The 26,044-nt window shown below is 35.8% G+C and overlaps 1 protein-coding gene across 3 annotated transcripts in view; it reads right to left on the bottom strand.

The window, feature by feature from the left end:
* Window positions 1-7,931: 7,931 nt before the first annotated feature.
* Window positions 7,932-26,044, bottom strand: part of LOC106126383 (homeobox protein araucan) — an 83,765-nt gene continuing 65,652 nt past the window's right edge. For 2 of the 3 annotated variants that reach the window (XM_013324016.1, XM_013324017.1), the window contains exons 3-7: window positions 23,008-23,120; window positions 15,893-16,209; window positions 11,083-11,665; window positions 10,882-10,941; window positions 7,932-8,805 (exon numbers count right to left, since the gene is read on the bottom strand). In XM_013324016.1, the coding sequence (XP_013179470.1) occupies window positions 10,905-10,941; window positions 11,083-11,665; window positions 15,893-16,209; window positions 23,008-23,120 (1,050 nt within the window). In that variant the 3' untranslated portion in view covers window positions 7,932-8,805; window positions 10,882-10,904. The remainder of the gene's footprint in view (window positions 8,806-10,881; window positions 10,942-11,082; window positions 11,666-15,892; window positions 16,210-23,007; window positions 23,121-26,044) is intronic. The other variant, XM_013324018.1, reaches the window with a different exon arrangement.

Below are 26,044 nucleotides of genomic sequence, written 5' to 3'. Positions count from 1 at the left end.
ATATCAAACTTATTCAAATTTCAATTAAGTTAGATAGAAAATGATGTAAATTGAAAAGCGAATTCGAACCCCTATCAACTTTACGTTTCGGAGTCCCTGTCGTACTCGTAAACTTTGTTGTTGAACTGTTGTATTTTCTGATGTCCTGTCTAGTGTTTCTGTTGATTAGGTTTTGTTTGGAGTCTATTCAAGAAAAGCTAATGAAGGAATGGCACAAAGACAAGTGCGAATTTGGATTAAGTAATATTTACAGTAGACGTGTCCAATAAAGTCGCGTCAAGTTCTAGGGGTCATAAAAATCAATTAGTCGGCCTGATGTTATGTAACCGCACGCTTCCGAATACCTTCTTTTATTATCAATTAGATAGGTTTATGTGTGGAGTAGATTCGGATTAGGTGGCGCGGGACGGCGTGCGTGTCTGCCATGGCCGGCGGCAGCTTAGCCCGGGGGATGCGGTCACCCCCGGCCACGATGACAGCTGCTTTTGCTCGCGTCCCAACTTGAATTTTATACCGCGAAATTGACAGCTACGTAACACCATGCCTCATCGGTACGTGTTCCCGACCGTGTTGCGATGCGCGCAATAAAATACACTTACGTCCGTGTTAGCGGCGCGAGGGTTCACCGCACGGCGGGTTTCGATTTATGTTCTTTTATATGAGCTTGTCCGTTTTTGTTAATGTGTAAATTAAATCAGAGCTGGTGTGTTTGTTTTATTAAAAGAAAGAACACGGGCGCCGCACAATTTTAATGTTCTCGGCTTGCAACCGGCAATCAAGCTCGTGGAGTACTTTTTGGTAATGTTCATGCTGCATATATTCGGAGATAGCATCGCTGCTGCACTTTATACGGCCCGTGAACACTGCACAGGAACGAACTGACGCAACATATTTGCATATTTTTTGTATCTTAATTTCGACCAGCTCTTGTATTTGCAAAGGTACATATTAATTCGGACCCAGATTAAAATTGCGCCAAAATCCGACAATTGTTGATTTTTGATGCAGTTACGTGTATATCAATTACCGTTATACAAAAAATAATATTTAATAAAAACTTTTGTTAAATAAAAATTAAGCAGTTATTGAAATTACAAGTTAAACCGTTAAATTTAAAATTATAATGTATGTTCAACGAATGAAACGCTTTTACAGATATTTTTAATAACGGTAGCTCATTGATGTTAAGATTATAATTTAATAAGCGATACATGAAATAAAAAAAACAAATATAAATTCACACCCACAATCCAATGGAAAGGATATTTCCACTTAGCGCGAACTCAAAACATCTCTTTCAATTCTTTTACATCAATACAAGAACATCCACATATACTGTTTACGAGTGATGCTTACTTAATAAAATATTTATACACTCACATTGATATTATTCACTTTTAATTTTTCTTATAGCACATATTTTTCTATACAAATTGAAATAAACATTGATTTTTTAAAAAAAGAATTCCCTGAAAAGATTCTAACTACGGTTTATAATTATTACCAATGAAAGTCGAAGAAACAAAGCTAATTTACGTAGACAGAGCTTGTTTGAATTGAGCTAACATTTAAGTAGGCAATGATTATGAATCAGACTGTTTTATTCGTTATAAAAAGGGTATAATTCTGTTTCTAGTAATATTTCTTTTCTATTATATGGAATTATTAAGTTTTTAATGGTTTAGATAAACAATGCAAGTTGCCAGTAAGATGGGTGGCCCGATTATAAATACAGAGATTTTGAATCAAATCGCGGACGAACCAAAGAGGTTTTTTATGAATTCGTTTATCATCAGTCGTGATAACAGAGTGACCAGTTGATTCGACTCTAAAACTCGAGGGTTGGAATCGAATCTCGATAATGTGTAAGCAACGGATGTTCTACCTCTTTTATAATCGAATAAAAAGATAGGATATATTTCTGTTGTTATTAATTCAACAACACATTGACGCCCGTAACCCATTGGGGTAGGCAGAGATTAAAGATTTCCATTTGTTGCTGTCCAGACCTTCTCTCGCTTCTTTTACATTCAAACTATACGCGTGTTACATAGACTTCGGGTTTGCGTTACATTACCTTCCATCGCACAAACATATTTAAAACAAAAATAATTTTAAGTAAACGTGATAGTATAACCTTAAGCTATCATCAAGTTAAATACTTTTATTAATGTAAAATCATTTCACATGTGTGAATTTCTAACGATTAATTCCATGAGAGAACGGCGCCACGCTAAATACTTTTCGAGTTGAAAACTCCGATATCGGAAAGCAATCACGGCTTCAAACGAAGAATTCATTTAGAGAAGTTCAAACTCCGACGTAATCCTGAAGCCGTGGCCGTGTTGGAATTTCTCTCATTGATTTGCACGGCCCGTGTCGTCGACGGCGTGCAAGTATTCCCAACTTCTATATTTGATTCCATTACAAATAATAATGGGACAAAATCTTGATGCTTTTATGGTAATATACTAGCTTTAATTTTTTTTAATAGAAGAAAACCTTCACTTGTTTTTACTTCGAAAAGAAAATGAACTAAAGACAACAAACATGACTATAAATAAACTATACTTAGAAAAACATCATTTAATTACGAATTTAATATGTTACCTACCATTTCTTACAATGCCGATTACAAGCTACAAAATAAAAATTGACAATACATTAGCATATTCCAACGAGATAAATTTCAAAAAACTAGTATTTAGTAGCTAAAAATAATACGTGATAAATGTTATTTCTTTATAAACATTTTAATAATGATATATATTTTGATAGTAAATTTTAAACACATGCTATAAAATATTCATAATTAACAACAAATAAGTAAAACGAACTGTTTTAAAAGTCGTTAATGCCTAATTTTAATATGCGGTTTGTTAAAAATGTCCGTTTGTAAAATCTAACACGCGTGGAATGCTTTGAATCAAGATAAATATGACCGGCGGCCGCTTCGTATCTCGTAAATCGCTCGAAATCTGTTTTATACGAAACAGATAATAAATAAATTCGAAGGCCCCGGTGATCTCTATGCATATAGCGGCGGCATTACGCAATAGTTTGATTTATTAGTTTCGGCAAGGTGCACGAAATTCTAACGGCTCACCCTCCGAGGCGTGATAGAATTTGGATGGCAAATTCTCTACGGTATTGTCAATAAATCCTGTCTGTACATCTGTATCCATGCTTATATAAAACTATCAACTATTATATATTACATTATTTTTAATAATTTAACAAATAAAAAACATTTTTATTATTAAATTAAGAATAATTCACACATTAATTGTTAAAAAAATATTCTTTCATAATTCATCAATCTAACACTTATTAGTAATAGCAAAAAAAAATATTAAAACTAAAAAATGTAAAATAAAATACAAGTGAATGTGATAAAATATTTAAAATATCAGTACACGAAGTAGTGAACAAGCACTAGTCTTTTCATATATGCGAAAAACTACCGAGATAGGCCGGCGGTGATAAATGTGAGGGAAGGTATGAATAAATTTGGCCGGTTGCGCAGAAATCTGAAGTGATTAGGTTAGATACCTTGGCCGGAGCAGGTGGGCTTGACTTAGTTGCTCGCACCTTTGTACTTAAGCACTTATAACTTGTTACATCATAAATTATACTTGACGGCCGATATTAAATATAATTTTTTTATACTTAAGTTACAACATTTATCTATACATTAAACATAAAATTATTTGTTTAGATCGACATATGATATTGTAATTATAACAGCTTATAACAATTTATTTAGTTACAAGTTTATGAAGACATTTTATGAATCAACAGAGAATTGACACAAGCCTACTTTTAGTACAAATTAATTAAATTAATCTTACTTATTATATTACTAATATTATAAATGCGAATGTTTAAATGATTGAATGTTTATTTGAAGGTATCTCTGGAACGACTCAACGGATCTTGATGAAATTATGCACAGATGTAGAACATAGTCTGGAAGAACATATAAACTACTCATTAAGTACTTTTTTAAATTCGCGCGGCAGAGTCGAGGGCAACAGCTAGTTACTTATAAAAGAAAAGTTTTGATTAGCATTGCTTAGGAAATTATTATTATTAATAGTACAAAAATTATTATAGATTGGTGTATATTCTTAAAGTTTTTCTGAAAGGTATGATAGGGGTCAAACATCAATTCAAACGCCACTGAATTGTAATAGAAATGTGTAATTAGCTGGTTATCTTACCGTGGGTTTCTGAGACCAAAATCCCCGATAGATAGGGGTGACGATATGTTTTGTATAAAGAATTAGGTCTCAAATAAGTCCCGAAACAATTAACAACCCTTCATATCATTCTTGGAACATTGGTTAAATGTGAAATTTCAATTATATTAAATTTAATTTTATTATTAAATTTTATTTATTTTATTTTACTTTAGTAAAAACAAAAATAATAAACAATAATTTTAGTTTATAAAAATATGCATTTTCTATAATAATTATTTTGTTATCCTTTAGTAAATATTGCTTGTATAATTTGGTCAATATTTCTTTTCATTTTTTTTATGTTATGTTTATTTTGATTAAATATCAATATTATTATCTTAATTCTTAAAAGGTTTTAAGCCATTGTTGAGTTAAAGTAATTTAATAACCTTACGTTATCAAACTGAAACAATACCAGGTGTGCCATCTGTCGTTAAACGTCGACAACTTGTGAAGCTAGACCTAACTTTTGAGTCGTATCTTTTGTCTCACTTGAACGTAATGTTTCTTAATGCTTATATCAATCTATATGTAATTTCTTGTTATTAAAATTATGATTACAAATAACAAATTTCAACTCAGATTTCTAATAAATTTCTCCGTCGATAAAGGTAGGCAACGCATATGCAATTGCGTATGACTATAGGCAACGGTAACATCGCTATTTCAGCGATTATAGGTGGCCACTCGTTTCCCACCTTATGATATAAAAAAAAACTTCAATTTTTTTAACAGTAATTTATTTAATTCTTATATTAATAATTTAAGTTCTTGTTACTTACCAAAATCTCTGCAATAACAAAGTTAATTTGTCCATCCAAGTACTAGGTCGTATATAATGCCGTAAACTTATGAACTTTATTGTATAGTGTCAACTAATTAGAAGCCGTGACTCCGGCAAACAATTTTATTGCGGCAATCATCTGCAAACTCTAATCTGTATAAAGGTGGGCACATAACTATAAAATGTATTCGAGCATTGGTCCCGCTCGGCCGGTCCGTTTGATTGGTTTCGGGTTATTAGCCTCTATTTGTATTGTCAATGTTTATTGCTGTTTTATGTGTACTAGCGGTTTTATTACTCATTCAATTGCTATAGTGACGGATTTGATTAAGTAAAGCCGTACTTACGTTTTGTTTGTCATCGTGGTTTATTTTTTATTTGATTTCATCGTTTTCGATTTCCGAATGTTTATGAAGACAATTATATTTACTTACATAATAACTGTCGCCTGTGACTCCGTCCGCGTGGGTTTAAAATAACTTACAGATTATGTTCTACATCTGTGTCATATTTCAGCGAAATCCATGCAGCCATTCTGGAGATACCGTCTAATAAATACATATCTATATATCCAAACATTCGCATTTATAATATTAGGATGAAAATATCAGTTTATTAGATGTTTATTTTTTAAATGATGACCAACACGCATTTGGCCAGCGTGGTTGACTATGGCCTAGTCACCCTTGATTTAGGGTAGGCTCCGAGCCCCTCGGTGGGGACGTATAGTGAGCTGATGATGATTACAAATATAATATCTAACTGTTTACATCAACATAACTCCATTACCTGTCTATCGCTGATAAGATTTTTATTATTCAGATTTTGTTCAAGATTTTAACAAAGATAAAATTTATAAGTAATCAAATATATTATTATTCTCTTTTTGATTGTTTTATTACTTTCTATAATCATTTAGTATCCATCATTAACCTGCCCTTATCCCTAAGGAGGGTCGGTACAGTATAACTTCTCCATACATCACAAACAACCGTCATATATGAATCTACCCCTTTCTTTCACACAATCCATCTATACTTTCTTTGGTCTTCCTTTGTAGCCATAGTCACATTAGTATAATGAATTAGTTTCCATCCAAACAATAACATATCACTTAATGTTATGAAATCCATTTATAACAAATAGTTGATTGATTTATTACAATAATATAATTAACCTCTGATCATTTTAAATAGTAACAACTATTAATCTTTCTCTAATAGTTCTTGACTTTTATATCGGATAGCATATCTGTTGCATATTTTAAAGTATCCAATTGCTAGGATTATTATCCTAATGGATAGGTTTATATTTGAATCTGTATACTATAGGTACTATCCTATCCATTTGTCTAGTTTTGACAAAGATTGATTTTATAAAAGTATGTGTAGTCACAGTAGCAAGTCTACGTTTAGTTACTGTCAATCGCTTAGATTAAGTTTCAAAAGCTCTGTTTATCTTCAAGATATTTCCACCGGTCCATTAATTAAACTTCCCTTTTAATTAATTTAAATTACGACTCTCCGTATGCTGGGGTTCTGTATCTGACGTAGCTCTTAAAATTCAAAAAAAGTGGTTCTTTTATTAGCCTTTAAGCATTGTTTAAGAGTTAAGAGCTGAAGGGTGGGACCCTTTTTTAATATTCCCGTTTTACCGAATCATTATCGACTTTTTCTACATTCAGTTGGTTATTCACTTTTAAATATTAGGATAATGGTTGTATTTTGTTTTTAAGGAGAATATTATTATTACTTATAAAAATACAAAAATTTTATGCATTAACACGTTGAGCGCCACACATATTTCTAAGACGATCTCGTTCAGGCCACGAGCACCGCTTATACCCACTGGTATTAGAGGGCCGGTGTTTCCGATCTCAGTACAAAATAGTTTAAATTTCTAACTTAAAATAGTGTAAAATTTCATAGTTCTCATGTTATATGCTGTCAGCCATCAACGGTTGACGCGACCTAAACAGAAAATCTAGTGTCAGCCACCGATGGCTGACGTGGCGCTCAACGTGTTAAAAGGATGATAATAATAATTAAGTTTAGAGGTTATGTGTTGTTAGGAGTTGAAATAAAAATAAATTGTTTTGAAATAAAGATTTAATTACAATCGTTACATAATTTTACTCATAATTATTATTAATAGTTGCATATTCTATAAATATCTATATAGAACATTTATTATTAAGCGAATGTATTCGATTTGGTCACATCATTTAAACGAGTCGTTATCATATTACCTGTTTATGACCAGCCTCTGATATATTGCTTTTATGATTCATTAAATTGTATATTGACCTACAATTGCAATGGGATAAATGAAAACTAAACAGAACATGCACAACTACAGTTTTAAACCAGATATTTAACGCTACGAAGATATCTTAACGATAATGATAAATAATCTTATAAAATCTATTATCAAATGATGTACATATGTGCATCTTTTTTTTTCTCTAAACAACACAAAGCATCTGTGAAATTCAATTGAGTTAAATTCAATATTAACACTACTTAGAGTTCCAAGCTAAGAGGTCTAAGGAGGGTCAATCTTTCATCTTGTTTCAATGTAAAACAGGTTTGTTTTGTCGCTTACAATCCGTATATATGGAAGTCGGATGGGAACAACGTAATATAAAAACAAATCAACCAAATAATGCTTAGGGTTTCCTTTGAAAAATAATGACCACATACAAACATATTTAGGATTAAAATGCATTTTCAAAATACAATTTTTACTACTAAAAAATTGTTATATTTAATTTTTTTTTAATTCGTATTACAATTAAAAATAGATTGCGTAAGATTTGAAAATAATGTATTAATCAGAATATATTTTATTTACAGATATTCTAATAATACTATTAAAAACAATATTTATAATTTTCATCCGATATTCTTTAAAACAACTTGGAAATTGCAAAAAAAATAGTCATTACTTTGTACACATTTTGTGAAACTAAAAATAGAAAATCTACAAAACTTTTTATCATATGTACAGGGGCAACAACAATTATTAAAAATCGATATTCAGTTAATCGATTCATCGATCTAGATATTAACAAAAATAAACACATGGCTGGTGTCAATCTTAATTATATTATAAACCATTCTACTTGTGTATTGTGTGTATGAAACCTCGTGATTCTTTCTACGTAAAATACACTTACTTCTATCAAAATTATTATACTCGTTAACTATTGAATAATGTGCCAAGAAACTTTTACAAACAAAACAAAGTTGGAAGAACGAAATTAAGGGAAATCATAAAATATTAACTTAACTTAAAATATTCCTTTTCGGAATCAGATATTTACTATAATTTACTAAGTCCAATAACTAATTTCGTTTCCACTTAATTTTAATTGCGCATTCCGTGTACCTATTTTTTTTTATAAATAATTTGGATAATAACTCCATAATATTCTTAAATCTATAAAAAATACTGAGCAACGTTGATTTCGTACAATGATTTTTAAGTACATAGGACAACTGTCGATGTTTGAACCTCAATAAACAGAATTTAACGAAATATTTTTACAATACAGATATAACTATATCGAAATATGTCTATCAAAATCATTATTAAATATGAAAACCGAATTTACAGATTTTTTTGTAATTGCCAGAAAGATAATTTGACAAACATATCTCGAAAACAAATTTACTTTATAGATCATGTAAAGGAAACACGTTTTGCCACAGTGAAAATTCGATAGTCCCTAAGGGTTTGTGGACAAAGCTGCATCCCAAATTGCACGTGCTTTACCTGAAACAATAGAAAAAAAACATGATTTCTCAACACAAAAACATTAAATGAATCCACAATATCCTGTCTATTTACGAAGTCAACGTATTTTAAGATAAAGGTCTCCTCTATAAAGAATAGCGGTATTTAAATTATCGAAAAAAAGACGGTCCGAATCGATAGCTGTTTCGATTCTATCTCGCCGTCGCCGGTCAGCCCTCCGCGGCGTTCACACATAACGGCCGAAAAAGAAAAAATCCAAGCCAATCGAGATGAGGTGACGAAACGTTCAGTCTCATTATCTGAGAATTTATTAACGAATCGCTCGGACCGGAAAACCGAAATGTGAAAGAAATAAAAATTCGACCTCGCCCGCGGTCATCTTAGCTTTGTACGGCGTCAATGAAAAAAGAAGTCGAACAGGTTAGCCGGGTAACTTGCGACTGAATGAAACAGGGAAGGACCCGAGGATCAACAGATAAGAAAAAAGATTAGGCTGTTGAAAAAAGTAAAGCGGCTTTAATGCCGAGGTAGTGTTGTGAATGAAGAGACTCCATTGAGATCGCGCCCACGCACGTTCGCCGTGCGTTATCTGGCTCGAAGGACCAAGCGCTGCCGAGCCGCTTCTCCTCTCCTCACTTTAGCCACTCCGTGAACAATACTCATTGTGCATTCATAAATTAAAGTTTTTTGTCTTATGGACTCGGAATTCTGGCTCCGTATTATTCAAATTAGATATAGTGAACAACAGAATTAGGAATAGGTGTGCCCCGAATAACAATAAAATTACCTGTTCTCCTGCTAGGCGGATAATTATATCATACTTAAATCTTTTTATTTATACCGTTTCCTTTTTTCTTTTATATCTTTAACCAATCGTGATTTTTAACGGAGACTTTAAAAAAAATGTTGAAATTTTTAATTTAATTATATTTTACTTTATAAATATTCCAAATAAGCAACGAATAATGAACGAAGTTAACTGGAAATAAATTATATTAAAGAATGTCGCTCCGATTTAGTAGCGATATTATTTGGGCAAATAAAAACGACACAGGTATGTTACTTAAGCAGAAAACAAGAACAGTCGATTCGATTCGTTCTTTTTTCACTCCTTTAAAGGAATGCCGCGATAAGGAATTATATTCGCGTCAAGGAATCCGAGGGATAAAAAGGCGTGAAAACGAAAATAATACAAAAGGTTATAGATGTGAATTTGTGAGCGTTTGGCTAAAACAGAATTCTTGGCGCAACCGCCCTGTGCGGTGGCCGCCAACTCGCGATTTATTGTAATGAGACGTGGATGCCTCTGCCCCTTCTTAGAAATCCCTCGAGGACTCTTAGAAAAATGCTCCTAAATGATCCCAAGTGAAGATGAATAGAATTTGTCTTCACACGGTGCTGAATAATCTAGCAATCTATTACAATGTTTCTATTAATTTACATATTTATCTATACGAATCAATTAAATCATCTTTTTAAAATTAATAATAATTTATCTTAAACGATAACATGGCACATCACTTCACAATAAACTGTCGAAAAGGGTCTAATTCGTTTAAGTAAAAGTCGAGCTTAATTTATGCCTAAACTTTATAACTCAGCTAAAGATAAACCAAAGTAATTAAATTGACCCAAATAAATTAACTCACACTATCAAACTTTAGTCAACTAGTAAAAGTTTTTAGATTTCATATTTTGTACAGTTATTTTAGATTAAACTAAATATTTATGTCCGGTATAACTGCTAACTTGATTAGTTTTTTATTTTTTTTATTTTAAGGAAGCGTCCGTTTCGTATTAGGTTCTAATTTGGGTAGGTCAGCGCGGTTACGTATGTAGGTGTACGGCGCGTCTCGGTGACAATGACAAATGACGTAAGATTGCAATCTCGCCAAGCTCGCCCTTCCGACTCGCTTCCATTGTTTTCAATTACCGACATGACACCCCAACGCGAGCCTACGCCGCCATCTTGTAACTATATGGCTTCATCGATATCTTTACTACGATCATCCATTTACGGCCGCGTCTCTCATTTACATGGGACTCTGGGATCGGGCGCTCAGCATCATCAATTTGAATCAATCAGTAACTCACCGCAAGTGGCGCGCGGTCCGCGTTCAGACGGCTGACACGAAACCGTTGGAGTAGTGCGAGCTGGAATAGGAAACATTCACTCTTTTCACGTGTTGTTGCTTTTTTTACGTTTTTTAGAAACTCCTATTGACTAAAGTTTGAATTTGAACGCGTGGAGACCTTATACAGAATTAAATACGGATATAAAAAAGTGATAATAACCTTTTATAAAACGGCTTAAATGCGGCCGAGCCTTCGTTATGATGCGGCTGGTTGGGCTGATGGTTATTAGCGTGGTGGGGGTTGTGGTAGGGATCGCGCTGCGGCGACTGCTGGTGCCTCGGGAAGCAGTAGCCGGAACCGCCGCTACCGAGAGGGTTCGCCACGCTGGGCACTTTCATGTTAGGCGGTGTCTGCGGCGGCGTATCGGTTTGTACATCGGGGAATGCCGCGGGGTGTACACACGGATGCTGGCCGTACTGCCCGGTGGGAAAGCCTCCGTACCGGCCGTAAGCCCCGCCGGCCGGGCTGGCGGCCGTTGCTGGCAGTGCGAATCCGTTAGCACTTCCGTCGACGGGGGCGGCGCGCTCGGGCACCGGTCCGTACGCGTGTTGCGGCCATGGTTGGGCGGCTGGCGGAGGAGTCTTGCACGCGGCCGTGTCGGCCAGCGACCATATCTTCGGCTTTGATGCAGGTATTGGCACTCCGCAATCTGAAGGCCCACGTTTCGATTCCTCTTTGATCCCGTAGCCGAGCAGCTGATGATGCATACCCTGCAGCAGCTCATCGCTCTTCCGCTCCTCATCTGTAAAGATTACGCATTCATTGATCATATTTAATGTTCGACACGCATGACAGCAGATTACCGCTGCAGAGCAACTATCGTAACGACAATAAAGAAGCTTAAATCGTTTATTTCGCGATCGATACGCATGTCGGCATGACCGTTACACCGGAGACGTAAGTTTTTAGTTGTAGCGAAGCGAAATCTCGGGCTCCCTTCGGGAAAGTCGTGTGAAAATACGTTTGTCGTGCAGTGACCCATTCGTTAAGTGGTTATCCGATTAGCGAAGTGAAAATACCACTTTGGGGCGCGGCTCCCCCCGGGCACGGCGATCCCTTTCGCATTTAAGCCGAGCATTTATTTCGCATTTCCCGGCGCGCCTGCGGCACCGCACTTCTCGCCGAGGAATGTGCGACCCACACAATTAATGGTCAACCTCTTCACGCTGTTTTTCCTATATTCATATTTAAACAAATAGAATATAGGTAAACCATCTATTTAAATACGATGATTAAGAACTATACCTGCTTATTAAAAACTTTGCGAAAAGTAGAATATATCGTCTCAAAAGCATCTCTTACTATAAGTAAACGTATAAAATTAAATTACGTCGTGTACGTAAATTAAGTTGCAAACTTATTGGTAACATTGAGGAAATTCTTTGGAAAGATGAAATTTAAAAAAAATTACATGAATAAAGTTAAGCTGACGGTCGATTATAAAAAACATTGTTATTGTGCAATTACCAAAAAAAAATGTTTATTCAGTAAAATTTTATAAGTCTTTAAGTATTATCACAATGCCATTTTGTGTTGTAAAGTGGGTTTCGAAGGGGTCGGCGCGGCGCGTCGGCGTACGTAATGAAATTCAGAGGCGCGCGCGGGCGGGAGGTGCGAGCGGTCGACTTCATTCTCTTTATTCCATTTAATGCTGACTGCTCATAGCTTTTAAGAGGGGTTATCCGCGTTGCCCTTCACTAGGGATAAATAGGGATGCCACTGATACTCGGCGCGAAGATATTTATCCAGCAAATTGTTTTAATTTTCATTGTATTAATGTAATAAAAGGCCACAACGACGCAGATAAGAGGCAGTTCAACGATGCCTTAATACCTTAACGATATTTTCTTTGCGTTAATTTCTAGTCTGTCAATTAATGTATACTTTTAACCAAGTTATTTAATAATAGCTATTATTTCTTACTTTTCCATTTATTTTACTATGACTTTTTCTGTATTCTTTTTATTTGAACGGATCTTTTTATTTTTATCACAAAGTGAGTGAAACAGAGAAGGGACGTAGGGAAAGTGTGAGTATCGTCATTGGTATGAGCGCAATTGATTTATCTCGTCTGCAGGCGACATCGCGAGGTCGTGGAAATTGTAACAGGCCGTGCACTCAGCTTCGCGCCGAGCGGTTTTCCCCTTTAGTCACCAAAGCCGGGGGCGAAGTGGCGCATAATAAAATGCGTCTCGGCCTCGAGGGGCGCCCCTGAGCCCTCTAAGACCCTCTCTGTCGCACTCCGACGCAGCGTGCACTTCATAGTAGCTCACTTCAATTTATTACTTCTCCGAAACACACTTGTTTGTGTTACTTCTGCACTCGTTTTCCATTAACGCGCACGGGATTAATATTTTGTTTGCGACGCGCGCTTACGACTGAAATTAACATTTATTGGTGGGGTCCGAATATATGCTTTTATTCATGAGCGGCTTAGCGCGGGATAGTTCTGTATGATTGTTTGTCGACGACGGCGGGGATCGCGTGAGAAAGCTTTTATATTGGCTTTGTTTGCCGTGACTTAAAATGATATATTACACGTCGCTTACATTGACATTTTAGTTTGGCAGTTAGTTTCGCAGTGCGCGAGGAATTTTATGTTTTGTTTATTAGGGATTAATAACAATCTTGATGTTAGTAGTAAAGATCTTAAACCTTGCTTGTTTCAGTACTATTACTTATAATGCTATAATAAAAGTCAAATTTACCATTGTCAATAATTCTTATTTCAAAATTAAATTTAACTTTAATATACGGTTTGGAAGGTTTATTGTATTTGAGTGACATAGATTTAGGATAACACGGAAACTAACATCTTGTTGACATTATACAAATGTATGAAAAATATAATCGTAGTATTCCGCAGTTAAAAAGATTTTAACGCGTTTAAACTTACACTGACTCTCGTATCATTTTACTGTTTATATTTTTTTAAATATTTGGTAAAAAAATATATAATACATTAGGAAACTTTTCTTCTCTCATATTAACAACTAACACAGGGTTGAAGGTAAGTATACTAGTTGTTTTATTTTGCGCATTTTGACAGTTTCAAACGCACGCATTCGATGAGCGTTTACAAATGTATGCGGAATCGTTCTGAATGGTTCTTACAACGAGCATTAAAAAGCGCGCGCATGAAACGCCCAATAAGTAAGTGTAGACAGCGGAATTGCAGGAATACGCCTCTATATAATCCTGTTTTCAATGTTTAGGGGCAGTTTGCGACATTTTTGTCGCAAATGAAGAGGGTTGTTTGGAGTTCAAAGACTTATAATAACTAGAAGTAATTATATTTTATTTTTATGTAAGAAAATAAATCATCTAACCACCTGGATGAAGGGCGCCCCATGCTCCTGGTTCCTTTCGATCGCCTTCTTTGAAGAATTTTTCGACAGATGGCCCATCGTACGCGGACAACGGAGGACACAAAGTGTGGAAAGCATGAGGAAGGCCCATGTCCAGCAGTGGGCAAACTAAGGCATTGATGATGTTTGTAAAAAAATAAACGTAGACGTAAAGATGAGTTCAATCAATTGAAATAAAATTAATAATTATCTGTTGCCTTTAAACACGATTCAGAATGGTTTTACATATATTTTTAATGATATATATATATATATATATATATATATATATCAAATGAAATTGAATAATGAAAATAACACTTTATTTAATTTACAATCGTACCTATAACCCACGTAAGGATATTTTATCAATGTTATCGACACGGTTTCTATACAATATAATACCTACATAAACCTGTTCATCGAACGTGTGAAGTACCCAATGGTGAATACTTGTTACCTTTTTTTGAGAGACACTTCCAGTGTTTTATATTTGGCGAGGCAAAGCGCTCCCATGCATCTCGCCACTTTATTGTTGCCGTTTTATGACCCCCGCTGCCGCTACTCGAGACCACGAATTAAGTACACTCCTATCTCGACAATAGTCGGCTTCATTAGACGACGTGCGCCGCGCGTTAGGCGTGACGCCCTCGCACTTCCATTAGGCCCGTGAAGTTTGCAATGAAAACACTCTCGCTCCAAACCATATTTATTGTAACAATACCTACTTATAATTTATACGTCGTTGACAACCACGACTAAAGCCCTCACGAGCGGCCTCCCACGCCGCGACTGCATTTTATTGCAGTCCGATTTTTGTGACGTCCATAAATCTATTTCACGTTGCGCCCGCCCTGAGAATTTATATAATGATCGAGCTTCAGCAAACTCTGAGCGCATCGCTCGATACTACATCGGAATGTTATAAATCCCCAAAATCGTACGTACTTAATGTTTCGCCGGAATATCCTCATAAAAGAAACGATCCACGAACTCGACAAATCCTTTGGCAAGAACATGAAGTAGGGCAGATCGTCAGACAAGCTCGCTGCTACCTCCAAGCCCCTTGTAGCAACGAACGGAAGAAGCGTTATATGAAATTTGGTCCCGGGCGCCGCCCACTTTACTACGAATAGGAAATCCGGGAGCGAGGAGCGGTTACGCACAGTTACACGCCTGAGACCACCCCCCCTCCTCCCCGAGCCCTGAGCCTGCCCCCCTTACCACGTCCCCCGCGCGCCTCCTCCCTCCTCCCGTCTCCTCGCCGGTTGCCGCACACCCTCCGGCTCAGCCGGGTTATGCCAATTCACTCGACGATTTATACACCGACAAAATTAAAGCAATTTAAAACGTTTAACAACGCCGGCTCAATTCGGACATGAAAATAACACGCATCTACTAAAAGTATATTAACCGAAAAAGCAATTCGCATTCGCTGTTGCAGATAAAATCATACATTGCACATAACACTACATGAAAATACAATTCGCAGGGTGATATCACAACAGAGGGCGCAAAATTGGATTAAACATTATTCCAACAACCGGCAGTCAACTCGTTAACTGTGCCTGAAAACTTTCCATTGACTACCGGAGGTTGTTATAATAATCAACTCAACGAACCTTTGTGGGGTTTGATTTTATCTTCCTGATCGTCTTTTTCTTTCTCCTCATCTGACAGCATAGTGTCGTCGTCTTCGTCAGTTTTGTTCTTCGGCTCCCAGGTCATTTTGTTTTCTTTCTTAAGGCGACGGCGCGCGTTCGCAAACCACGTGGACACTTGTGTGAGCGTCATCTTTGTTATGATCGCCAGCATTATCTTCTCGCCCTTGGTGGGGTATGGATTCTTCTTGTGCTCGTTCAACCAGGCTTTCAGAGTCGCGGTGGACTCCCGCGTTGCATTCTTCCTCCTGGCTGCCAAATCGTACCCAGCTCCATATCTGTCAACAAACACACTTTTATACATATACCTAATGGTATAAAAATGTATAACGCTTCCGGCCTTTATGCAACGCAATAAAAATATTACGTTTCTAACAGAGCCACTTATTTCAAGGAGACTTCATTTATAATTTAAACGTATAAATGTTTATAAATAATATTTATGTTAATGCAAATAATATTACTAAGTTGTCGTCTAGAAGTATAAAATAATAATCAATTGCCGTAAATTATTATTATTGCATTGAAACATGAAATCTGGATGTCATGCGTCAAGCGGTTACTAGCGAACAATAAACTGGCTTTTGAACTCGCAACAGATAGGCGTTTTATTTGAGGCAATAGATTTCTCGTAATGGCAGCAAAAATAAAGCCATCGTGGCACCGAGCGCTGTTCGGTACAGTTTTTAGGGCCCGCCATCCCATTTGAATGCTCATTTTGAGAGTAATTGTGGCGGAACGTTCCTTTCCCCTCCTTAGCTTACCTGACTTCGATTTCGACAACATGACAAAGGCGCGGTCTAAGGGGCCCAATAAATAGATTTCTCGCATAGGAATAGTTAAAAAACGTCCCACTTCAGGGCACGTTCACGCAAATTGCGGCACTCTCGGCGCTTTTTAAAGTTTATTGTCGCAGGAATTCAGCAAATACATTTCTACTACATCGTAAAGTAATAGATAACGGATACTCTTTGATATATTTTTTATTTTTTAACTAAAAAGAAAGATTAGGTATTTTATAATTTAATTACTTAGTTAAGTTTTGACAAAAACCTGTAACAACAGTAGCGTCTATCGGCATTTTTATAAAGATTCTAGTATTAATTTTTTACAAGTTACAAGCTCAAATCTAAATTTTATATTATTTCCTAAAACTATATGAAGTACTTATGTACTTTATCAATATATAAGTCTCCATAATAAATAAAATATGATATTTTGTTAAGCCATTGATAGGATTGTGTCCTGCAAAATTAGAAGAGCAAAGAGGTGCGATGGTTTCATTAATGAGTAATAATAAAATATTTTATATTAATTGTTTTTTACTTAGAATATTTTGTTATCAAGCTGTCAGCGATTTTAATAAGCTTCACTCACTCATAAAATATTAAGTTGATGAGGTATAGGTTAAAGTTGTAAAGTAAGCATAAGCGTATATGACGGTTTTTTCAGCGCGATTTTAAAATCAGAACTGTAGGAAAAGTCGCGATAATTTGTAATCTTTCACAGTCCTGAAAAACGTGAATTGAATTTCCACGACAAAAAAAAATCGCGCGATAAAAAATAGTAGTACGAGTTAGTCGCGATGGTGAATCGGTTAAGATTGTCACCGTCAGAGGGCGGTCCGGTGTCGATGCACACCGGTTGCAATTGCACAGGGCGGCGCAGCGCAGGCGTGTTAACGTGGGCGTTGTGGTGCTATCGATTGCGAGACGCCATCTTGCCGGACAACACCGGTATTACAAGTCGGACGGCCGGCGGCCGCGGCGGCTTCGTACGCCGATTTTGCGGTTTTACTTCGGATCTCGGATTATATGGACGGCTCGACTCAAGTTTATTTGCCTGAATTACGTACAATTTTCTCTATTTATACGTTTAATTTTTTTGTAGTAAATATGTAACATAGATGCAAGTTATTTCGTTATATAAATCGATGTTGTAGATAGTATATCAGTATGGCTTATTTTCATTTTGGTTTTTAAATGTAAATTAGTAGTTGCTTCCTCTCAAATTAGATTTCAACATCCGTGTATTTAATAATCTATTTAACAAAAATCTCAATTCCTCTGCATGTTTCATACTCTGCATACTATAAAAAATTACTGGCTGACGGTATACGAAAGCAATTCGACTATTTGATTTTAGTTTAGTCATCTAATTCACTTATTGTCAAATGCTATGACAATTTAGTTTATAATATTATATCAATAGATGGCGGAACATACTGTTTAGATCGCGGTATAAATTTATTTAGTATATTCATCGACTTGCCGATCGCATTTATTTAAAGTTGACTCGATATAACCAGTGTTTCATTGTGACTACTCGATACATCTCCAGTGAGACGGAGACTTTTTGAGACTACTTTACATTTAAATAAATGATTTTAATAACACTACGATGAGTAAAACAAATATAAATATTTAACTTCACTATGGCTACGTTCAAATATGTCCTATTCAATTTTTATTTTCAATATTTATAAGCATTTTTTAAACCCAAACTGTACATTATTAATTCAAAAATGTTTCAACCATATCAAGCAAATATAGTTACAAAATACGCATATTCTATTTTTAATCATTTATTCTAAAGCCAGTTATGTCAAGCTCTTATAAAAATATCGATTTAACTGAACTCTATTTTAACCATAGTCAAAATATATTACTAAATTAATTAAATTAAAAAGTAAAGTATACTTTTTATATTTTTAAGAAATAAATAAAATAAAACAGAACAGTTTAAACACTATAACGAAAAGTATAAACACATTTCGTTCAGATTGAAGTTCATATTTCTTAAATTACTATGTGACATTCGTATAAATAAAAAGGTTATATCTGAATCTGTCTGAAAAATATATTCAGAGAGAGCGTTTGAAACCAAACCGTATTATTTATACACGAATAAGCTCTTGAAAATCCTCTGCGGTTAACAAAGACGGCTGGAAACTAAAAACTTAGCGCTTTAAAGCTCATATCGCTTTACGAAGTTAAAAAAAAATTCAAAGGAATTCAGCGCTGAAGCTGCTACAAGTGATGTTTTTGTAGGCATCCTAATTAATTTAGACAGGCCACTTAAAGCCCGCTTTTAAATCGTGTGGTCGAAGCATTTGCGTCATTTAGACAAATATGCTATTCATTTTATATTAATATTTCTAAGCAATTACTATGAAAAATAAAAGCTTTTTCTTTACGCAAATAATCCTATTCTATATTGAAATTGAAAATTCCAGTCACTGTTTTAATACTGAAATTTATTGCGTATTTGCGTTGAATTTCGTTATTTTTATATTTTAGTGTTTTATGATATTGCTAATTAAAAATATTATATAATATTTTTTTTATTAAATACTTCGTTTAAAAAAATAATTAAATAATTTTTCTAATTCAACGAATTTGAAATAATATATTATTAATAATAATATTTTAATAATAATATTTTAATAATAATAATATTATTAAAATATCGTTTAAGACCTCATAAATGAACTTTAGGTATCATAACTGATCTTATTTAGAGAGTTCTTATGAAAATGATTATTGCACCCTACTTTAAAAAAGTAGTGTATAAAATTATCTCCCAACAACGGATATACTCTGTGCTTGTTAATTTGGGAACGAAAATGAAACGTATACGACACAGCGATGTGTGTGTGCGCACGCGCATGTGTGTCAGACAAATGGACGGATTAATTCGTTTTGACATTTCCTGCATACGATAATTCCAAATTTAAAAAACTTTCATGACTTTTAAACATATGCGTTATTTAAATAGCTCCTTTATAAAGAACTTACACAGATTCCCTTTTAGGCACTGAAATTATGACTTACTGTTCGAGTTTATATTAGAGAGATGTTATATGAAAATAGAAATAAATTAGTCGGGAATTTGTTATGAAATATGGGAGAATGAAACTGATTTTATCTTAACTTTCTTTTGATTAATAACTACGGTATTTCTTAGTAGTTTTCATGTCATTCATCTCATGAAGCTATATGAAATTTAACAAAATGTTTATGACACAGTGGAATTCTTGGGAATTAATGAATTTTAGTTACTTAATAATATTCAAGGATCCACAAAACATGGATGAGAAATCAAAACAAAAAAAATACCGGTAAATTCGACTAACTCTTCCGTTTTATACATAAAAGGCCAAACCTGGACACTAAATACGTCTACGTTTGATACACTATGAAAAAATTACGTTTACAAAAATTGTAAGTACATACCTACTTATTATTAAAAATGTCATTAATGGAAAACAAAACACGATTTAAACCATTAATTTTAATTAAACCTATTTATATAACGCTATTTTTATAGACAGAGCAGAGTAATGGAATAGTCGAGAATGGAAGTAGGGAAAAGTGCGGTTGGGCGGGCGGCGAAGGCTACGCTACATATTTGAGAGAGCATGCGTTCGATTCGCGGTATCAGAGGTTTACGATCTGGCCGCTTGGGGGAATTGTGGCTTCTCCGCACCCTCCCCCGTACAACGAACCTACCTCTATGTACCCGATTTCCGTACATAAGTACAACCTCCCCACGCCGAGGGAGCCTCGGGTCGTTTCGAATTAGAAGCGAGAGGCGAGTAACCATTTCACATACATAATTGTTACGAGATGAGTACACTTGACATAATATACAACTGAGCTTGAGTGATGTCAACTAATCCATAATCATGCACTGACATTAATTACGTAGATCGTTTAGGCACCGCTCAAGCGTTGCGAAGTCCGAGTTAATACCGTGTCTCAGTACAGTTAATCACCGCGATAGATTTATTACATACCTCTTGTTAGTTAAACCAAATAATGTGTTAATTTATCAAAGAAAATCAAGTCGATCGTAAATCTAAAAGATGGAGCCGTTTAAATGTTACGTATCGTTAACAGAAGTTCTTATTTGGTTGATTTAAAACGTAACGGCCCAAATCGTTGGCACAAAAATAATGCGGGAACGGCGGCTGGCGCTCGGGGCGCCGTAATTTCCTGCGTATTTTGATCTCAATGGTACGTTACAAGTGCACCCTCCTCTCTTTTCTCTAATTTTTGTACTTTTTTCTGTGCTCGAGACTTGTGTTGAAAATAGCTGAGTAATTTTTCATTTCGGTGTGCGGCGGGCGTGGCGGATTACAGACCGTTCCAAATAATACTCCAACGGTACCTCAACTCAAGTGCGCCTACGTCGCGTCGCGCACAACTTTTGTTGTTTCTGCAAGCTTTTCGTACTTGTTTCTTTGTTTCATTATTTTTTTTCCATCCGGATAACTTACTGCGGCTGCCGTTACGTTTTATGAGCCTTGTATGAAGTTTTTCTTTTCAAATGAATATACAACAATTTTGTTCGCGATCGTATTTTATACTTGCAACATGAATTTGTCGTTTCGCGGGCGAACGCTTGTTTTTGCTTATTATAATTTATGACAGTATCGCCTGTTAAGTTGTTTGTGTAAGTTGTGTCGAGTAATAAATTATAGCTCAGGTAACGGTACGGCATCCTATGTGTAGGACGCGTAGTGAACAATTGTATGCGCGTATTGGAGACGCAATATATCACGGTGTATTTCCGTACGCCTCCCGAACCGATGCTATCTCTCCGTCTTTTTTACGCATAAAAACTAATGTCGCCTCTAATTATTTTTAGATTATAACGCACCGCTTGCTATATATTACGTCCAACGGAGCCGAATTGTCAGCATAGCTCCGCTTTGATGTATCATGATTTGTTTTTATTTCCAGCCACTCCCAACTTGATTCATGAATCGGATAAATTTTCGAGTGCGCCGTGAAACTTGCATTTAATTGATGCGCCCACATTATACGCTATTATGGCAGCGCCATGATCGCTTCTGTTATATATGACAATTATAGTTTGTGGATACGATTCGTTGAATAAAATACGGCGTCGAAAGGCCATTTGACGTGCATTGAAAACATCAACGCATCGGGTTTTGGTGATCGAGTTTTCGATGAAAAACTGTGAATTGATAAAGCGCCGCTCGAAAATGGTAGCGGGTGTTAGTGATTTTCCATTCCTCTCACACTTAGGGCGTAGTAGAAGCAGTGCGAGTGAGAAAGAAGGGCGAAGAAAAACCGGGTGTGGTGCCGTGGACATTTGTCCTTCGCGGTAAGTATGTACTTCTAAACATAGGGTCAGTTAGTTGCGTGCTTTCCCCCGACCTAAGGCACGGTGTTAATTTGAAAAGTATTATAAATGCCTCATTAAGGCTTTTTGACATATTGTATAAATAACTTACTAGCCACGCACCTAATTGAAAATACACGGAGTACGTACATAACAACGTTCTTTTCTTGTCACGTTTATATTTACTTTGTGAATTCTCTTGATTTATGGTACTAAAAATATATAATTGTTTTAGTCGTAACTATGATAATTTGTCAAGTTTTCATGAACTAGCCAATAATTTACTTTACTGATATTACATTATCTTATTTAAGAGTTTTTTAGTGATTAATTAAGTATGTTTTGTTAGCAGAATTTATTCGTATAGATCTTTGCCTCAACTAAAATTATCCTACTAATTTAAATTAATACTCCCCACTGGAATTTTTTCAAACTTTCTTTGTTCGATTGTTAACGTCTTGCTCACAATAACGAAACGGATTATTTCCAGCACACCTAAAAACCCTACATCTGTTACTTTAAGTATTAAAACTTAACTAATGGTCATCATTATATCTAGTTAAGAACTAAATGTTAAAGCGTGACTCTTAAATCTTTATATTAATAGGACTTTATTTAAAATATTAATTGTACCAAAAAGTATAGATAAAAAATTAAAAATGACAATAAATTATGTCATTAGAAGTCTCCTCAAAAACCGTGGCTATGTTAGGGTGCATATAAACAATTACATTCAAAGGACACATATGCACAACATAGATTAGCCATTAAAGTCAATGCGAATTGCGAAACAAACACGAGCCTTTCGCACAGCCATCTATTACAGTGAGATAAGTCCCGATAGGACGGTGTTATGTTAATCCGTGTACGTCGCTGGCTTTATCTAAAGTGGCGCGAGCTGGTCGTGGACCCATGGGACTTACCCGTAGGCAGCTAGCGTGGGGTCGTAAGGGTAGTAGCCACCCGAGGGTTGCAGACCCGCAGACGTCCAAGCCGACATCTCTCCACCGCTCTCTTTTAACGCGTACGGGTTACTCTGAAACACAACACCGGAGAATGAGTACCAAATATTGTTACACTTATTTCATTTATTTATTTATGCAGTCCATTTAGTTACAAGATTTATGATATCAACTTGTTATGGATACAAATACTGGGGAAGTATTTCTTTAATAAAGTACATGGAATATTCAAATTTTGTATAAATATAAGTGTTATTGTTGTTGCTGATTTAAAATATCAATATTTACAATACAACAATTCAATGACCACCCTCTATATTAATTTTAAGGCTACAAAATTGGAGATATTGTCGCATTAAATATCAACAGAAACAAATCCTAGATCGCCACTCAGACTGTACAGATACATATAAGAGGCTTGAGGTCGACACAATACCAGGATGTAAAGTTTTTAAATCATAATTATGATCCTTAAATAACTCAAATACAACTGAAGTTTAATCAACGCTCAGACAGTTCAAGTACAACGTTTAACAAAGCATGATCCAAAGTGGATATAAATCACAACGTATAATTCCTTTCAGTCAATCGGCCTAACAAATACGCTGGCTTAAATTTAATTAAAGCCGACTTAATAAAAGGGAATAAACACACGAACAACAATAAAAGTCCCAAGTGTACTGGCTGACATATCACTGGAGCATTTGCATAATGTATGGGTACAGAGGGGAAAACTATTAAGGCCTACGGGGCCCCGATGCGTGATAGTTGTTTAACTGTGAGCTAGTGAGTGCGGGAGGGAGAGAGGGCGAACCGACCCTCTTTACTAAGTTATTCGCATACATTAGGAGCAACTAAATTAAAAGTGTGAATGATTCCGCGCCTCGGGATAGCAGGATAGCGACCCTTGTTTCTCTCCCCCGACGCGTCTCGCACAGTCTTCTGATAATAAAACGAAATGCATTATGATACATATGGAGCACTGGTTGTGAGGCAACACGATAACTGAATAGAGGTGTCGGCCCTATTTGTCCTCCCCTTGCTTTTAAACCAAGAGAAAATGCCGTGAGTCTATTGTAGCAGTGATTTTTCTATCGTTACGTGCAAGTTACTTGGTTCGCGTTATTAAAATGTTTACGTAGTAAGTGATTATGTTGTGTATTGTAGACGTAAAACACGGCTTGTTCAGTGATTTAAAATTGATATAACCGTAATGATGCTTTAAACGCCCGAAAACAATTGCGTTATTCTAACAAAATAATTTAAGGCTCTACTTAAATTTCAATGACGTGTGCATTAAAAAGCACTTAAGTTTCTACGATACGTTAGTGACTAGAAGATAGGTGTTAAATTATACCTAAGCCATTTCGAACATCACTTTTAGGTATAACCCGACGTCGACGAAGAGTACCAAATTGCTCAACATTTTCATGTATTTTCGTTTACGCCTTATTTATTGCGTTTTATTCTAATTCTTAAAGTGGAAAGTTGGCATTTAATAAATATAAATAGGCAAAAGTTGGATGCTACTTGGCTTGTGTTTGGAGCATTGTTGAAAAATGGACCCTCTACAGTTTTTCCATGAACATCATTAATATCTATCGTTGTAGAACAGAATATTACGATCTCGCGGTTTTCCCTCCGTCGAATAATCCGGTGACAAATTCACAACGACAACTCTTTTGTGGGGCCGCGATAAAAATTGCGCTTTTCCTGTCCATAGTAGCTTGGTGTCCGCTAACTATGAGTGATGATTGGCGCGCCCCCCGCATTACCGACCCCTGTCAGACACGTGTCCGAACGCGCTTTCATTATAATGATTGCGACACCAAAATCTTTATACTTTTGTGGTCGATTTTTACATTTCAAATTCAACTCTAGAGTAATCCTATTTCAATAATAAAGTAGAAATAATTTTATATTAATGTTTTCTTTTTTTTGCCGACTTCAAAAATGAGTAGGTTATTTATCTGCCTTAAGTATTTTAAATCTTATAGTGTTTATTAAATGAAAACGGAACGGTATTGTTTTGTAATCAAAAGTATTTCAGCAGTAATGTTATTATTTCTATTACTAAATTTCGTACCACCATCAATAAAAAAGTAGTTTATGGCCGATTTCGGTTTCACTAATTACTCTGGCATTTTTATAAGGCTTTTTAACAACGGGGTCATTAAAGGGATTTCTTTGTTTGTTTTTAAGACCTATTAACAAAGGCCCTGATACCGCAGCGGAGTTTTCGTCTAAACTGTTATTGCAAGTTAACTATGCGATAAAACTCATTTATTAACCCTTAAAAATCTTATCCGACCCAATTCACCCCCTCTCTTCCGTAAGACTGAATCTAACAACATTTTAATCAATTCTCCACAGAGTTCGCGAGTCAGCGCGCCAGATAGACTCATTACAGCGACCCCAAATAAATATAAACAGTAGCAAAGGGGACCGCCCCACTATTAGCGTTATTCACACGCGCCGCTAGATCCATAAATAAGAGCCAACTACGACCCTTGAAGTGAAAGTAGGAAAAAAACGCAAGTTCACGTCGCAATGATCCGCGCGGCTCATAAATATGCCTCGTTTATTTCATTGCATTAAACTGGTGATAAGTTATTTGACGGTTCATAAAATACGGAGTTAGGAGGCGTGCGCTAGCGCTCGGCGCCCGGTATGGCCCGAGGCGCCGCGGCGGCCCGCCGCTTTGCCAAATCGACGCCTCTCCATCATCCCCCGCCTCAGCTTCCTGGCGGCCTGGCTACCGTGCACGCCGGTTTCACTTGGGGGCCGTGTTGTGTGATACCATTTTCTGCTTCATAAAGTGCTAGGATAATGATCGCTATGTGCATCGCAAGCCAACTCCGTTGTACTGCTGGAGTTGTGAGTTCCTTTATAGGTGTTGCTTTTGCATACACCTTCTTGATTGCTATGTGTTAAACTTGTCTAAACCATCCAGGCTTCTACAGTGATAAAATATAATACTGTAAAGCTTTAAGCAATT

Source organism: Papilio xuthus, unplaced genomic scaffold, assembly GCF_000836235.2.
Source record: "Papilio xuthus unplaced genomic scaffold, Pxut_1.1 DF825017.1, whole genome shotgun sequence".
Taxonomy (NCBI): domain Eukaryota; kingdom Metazoa; phylum Arthropoda; class Insecta; order Lepidoptera; family Papilionidae; genus Papilio; species Papilio xuthus.
This window is presented reverse-complemented; position numbering and strand designations above follow the sequence as displayed.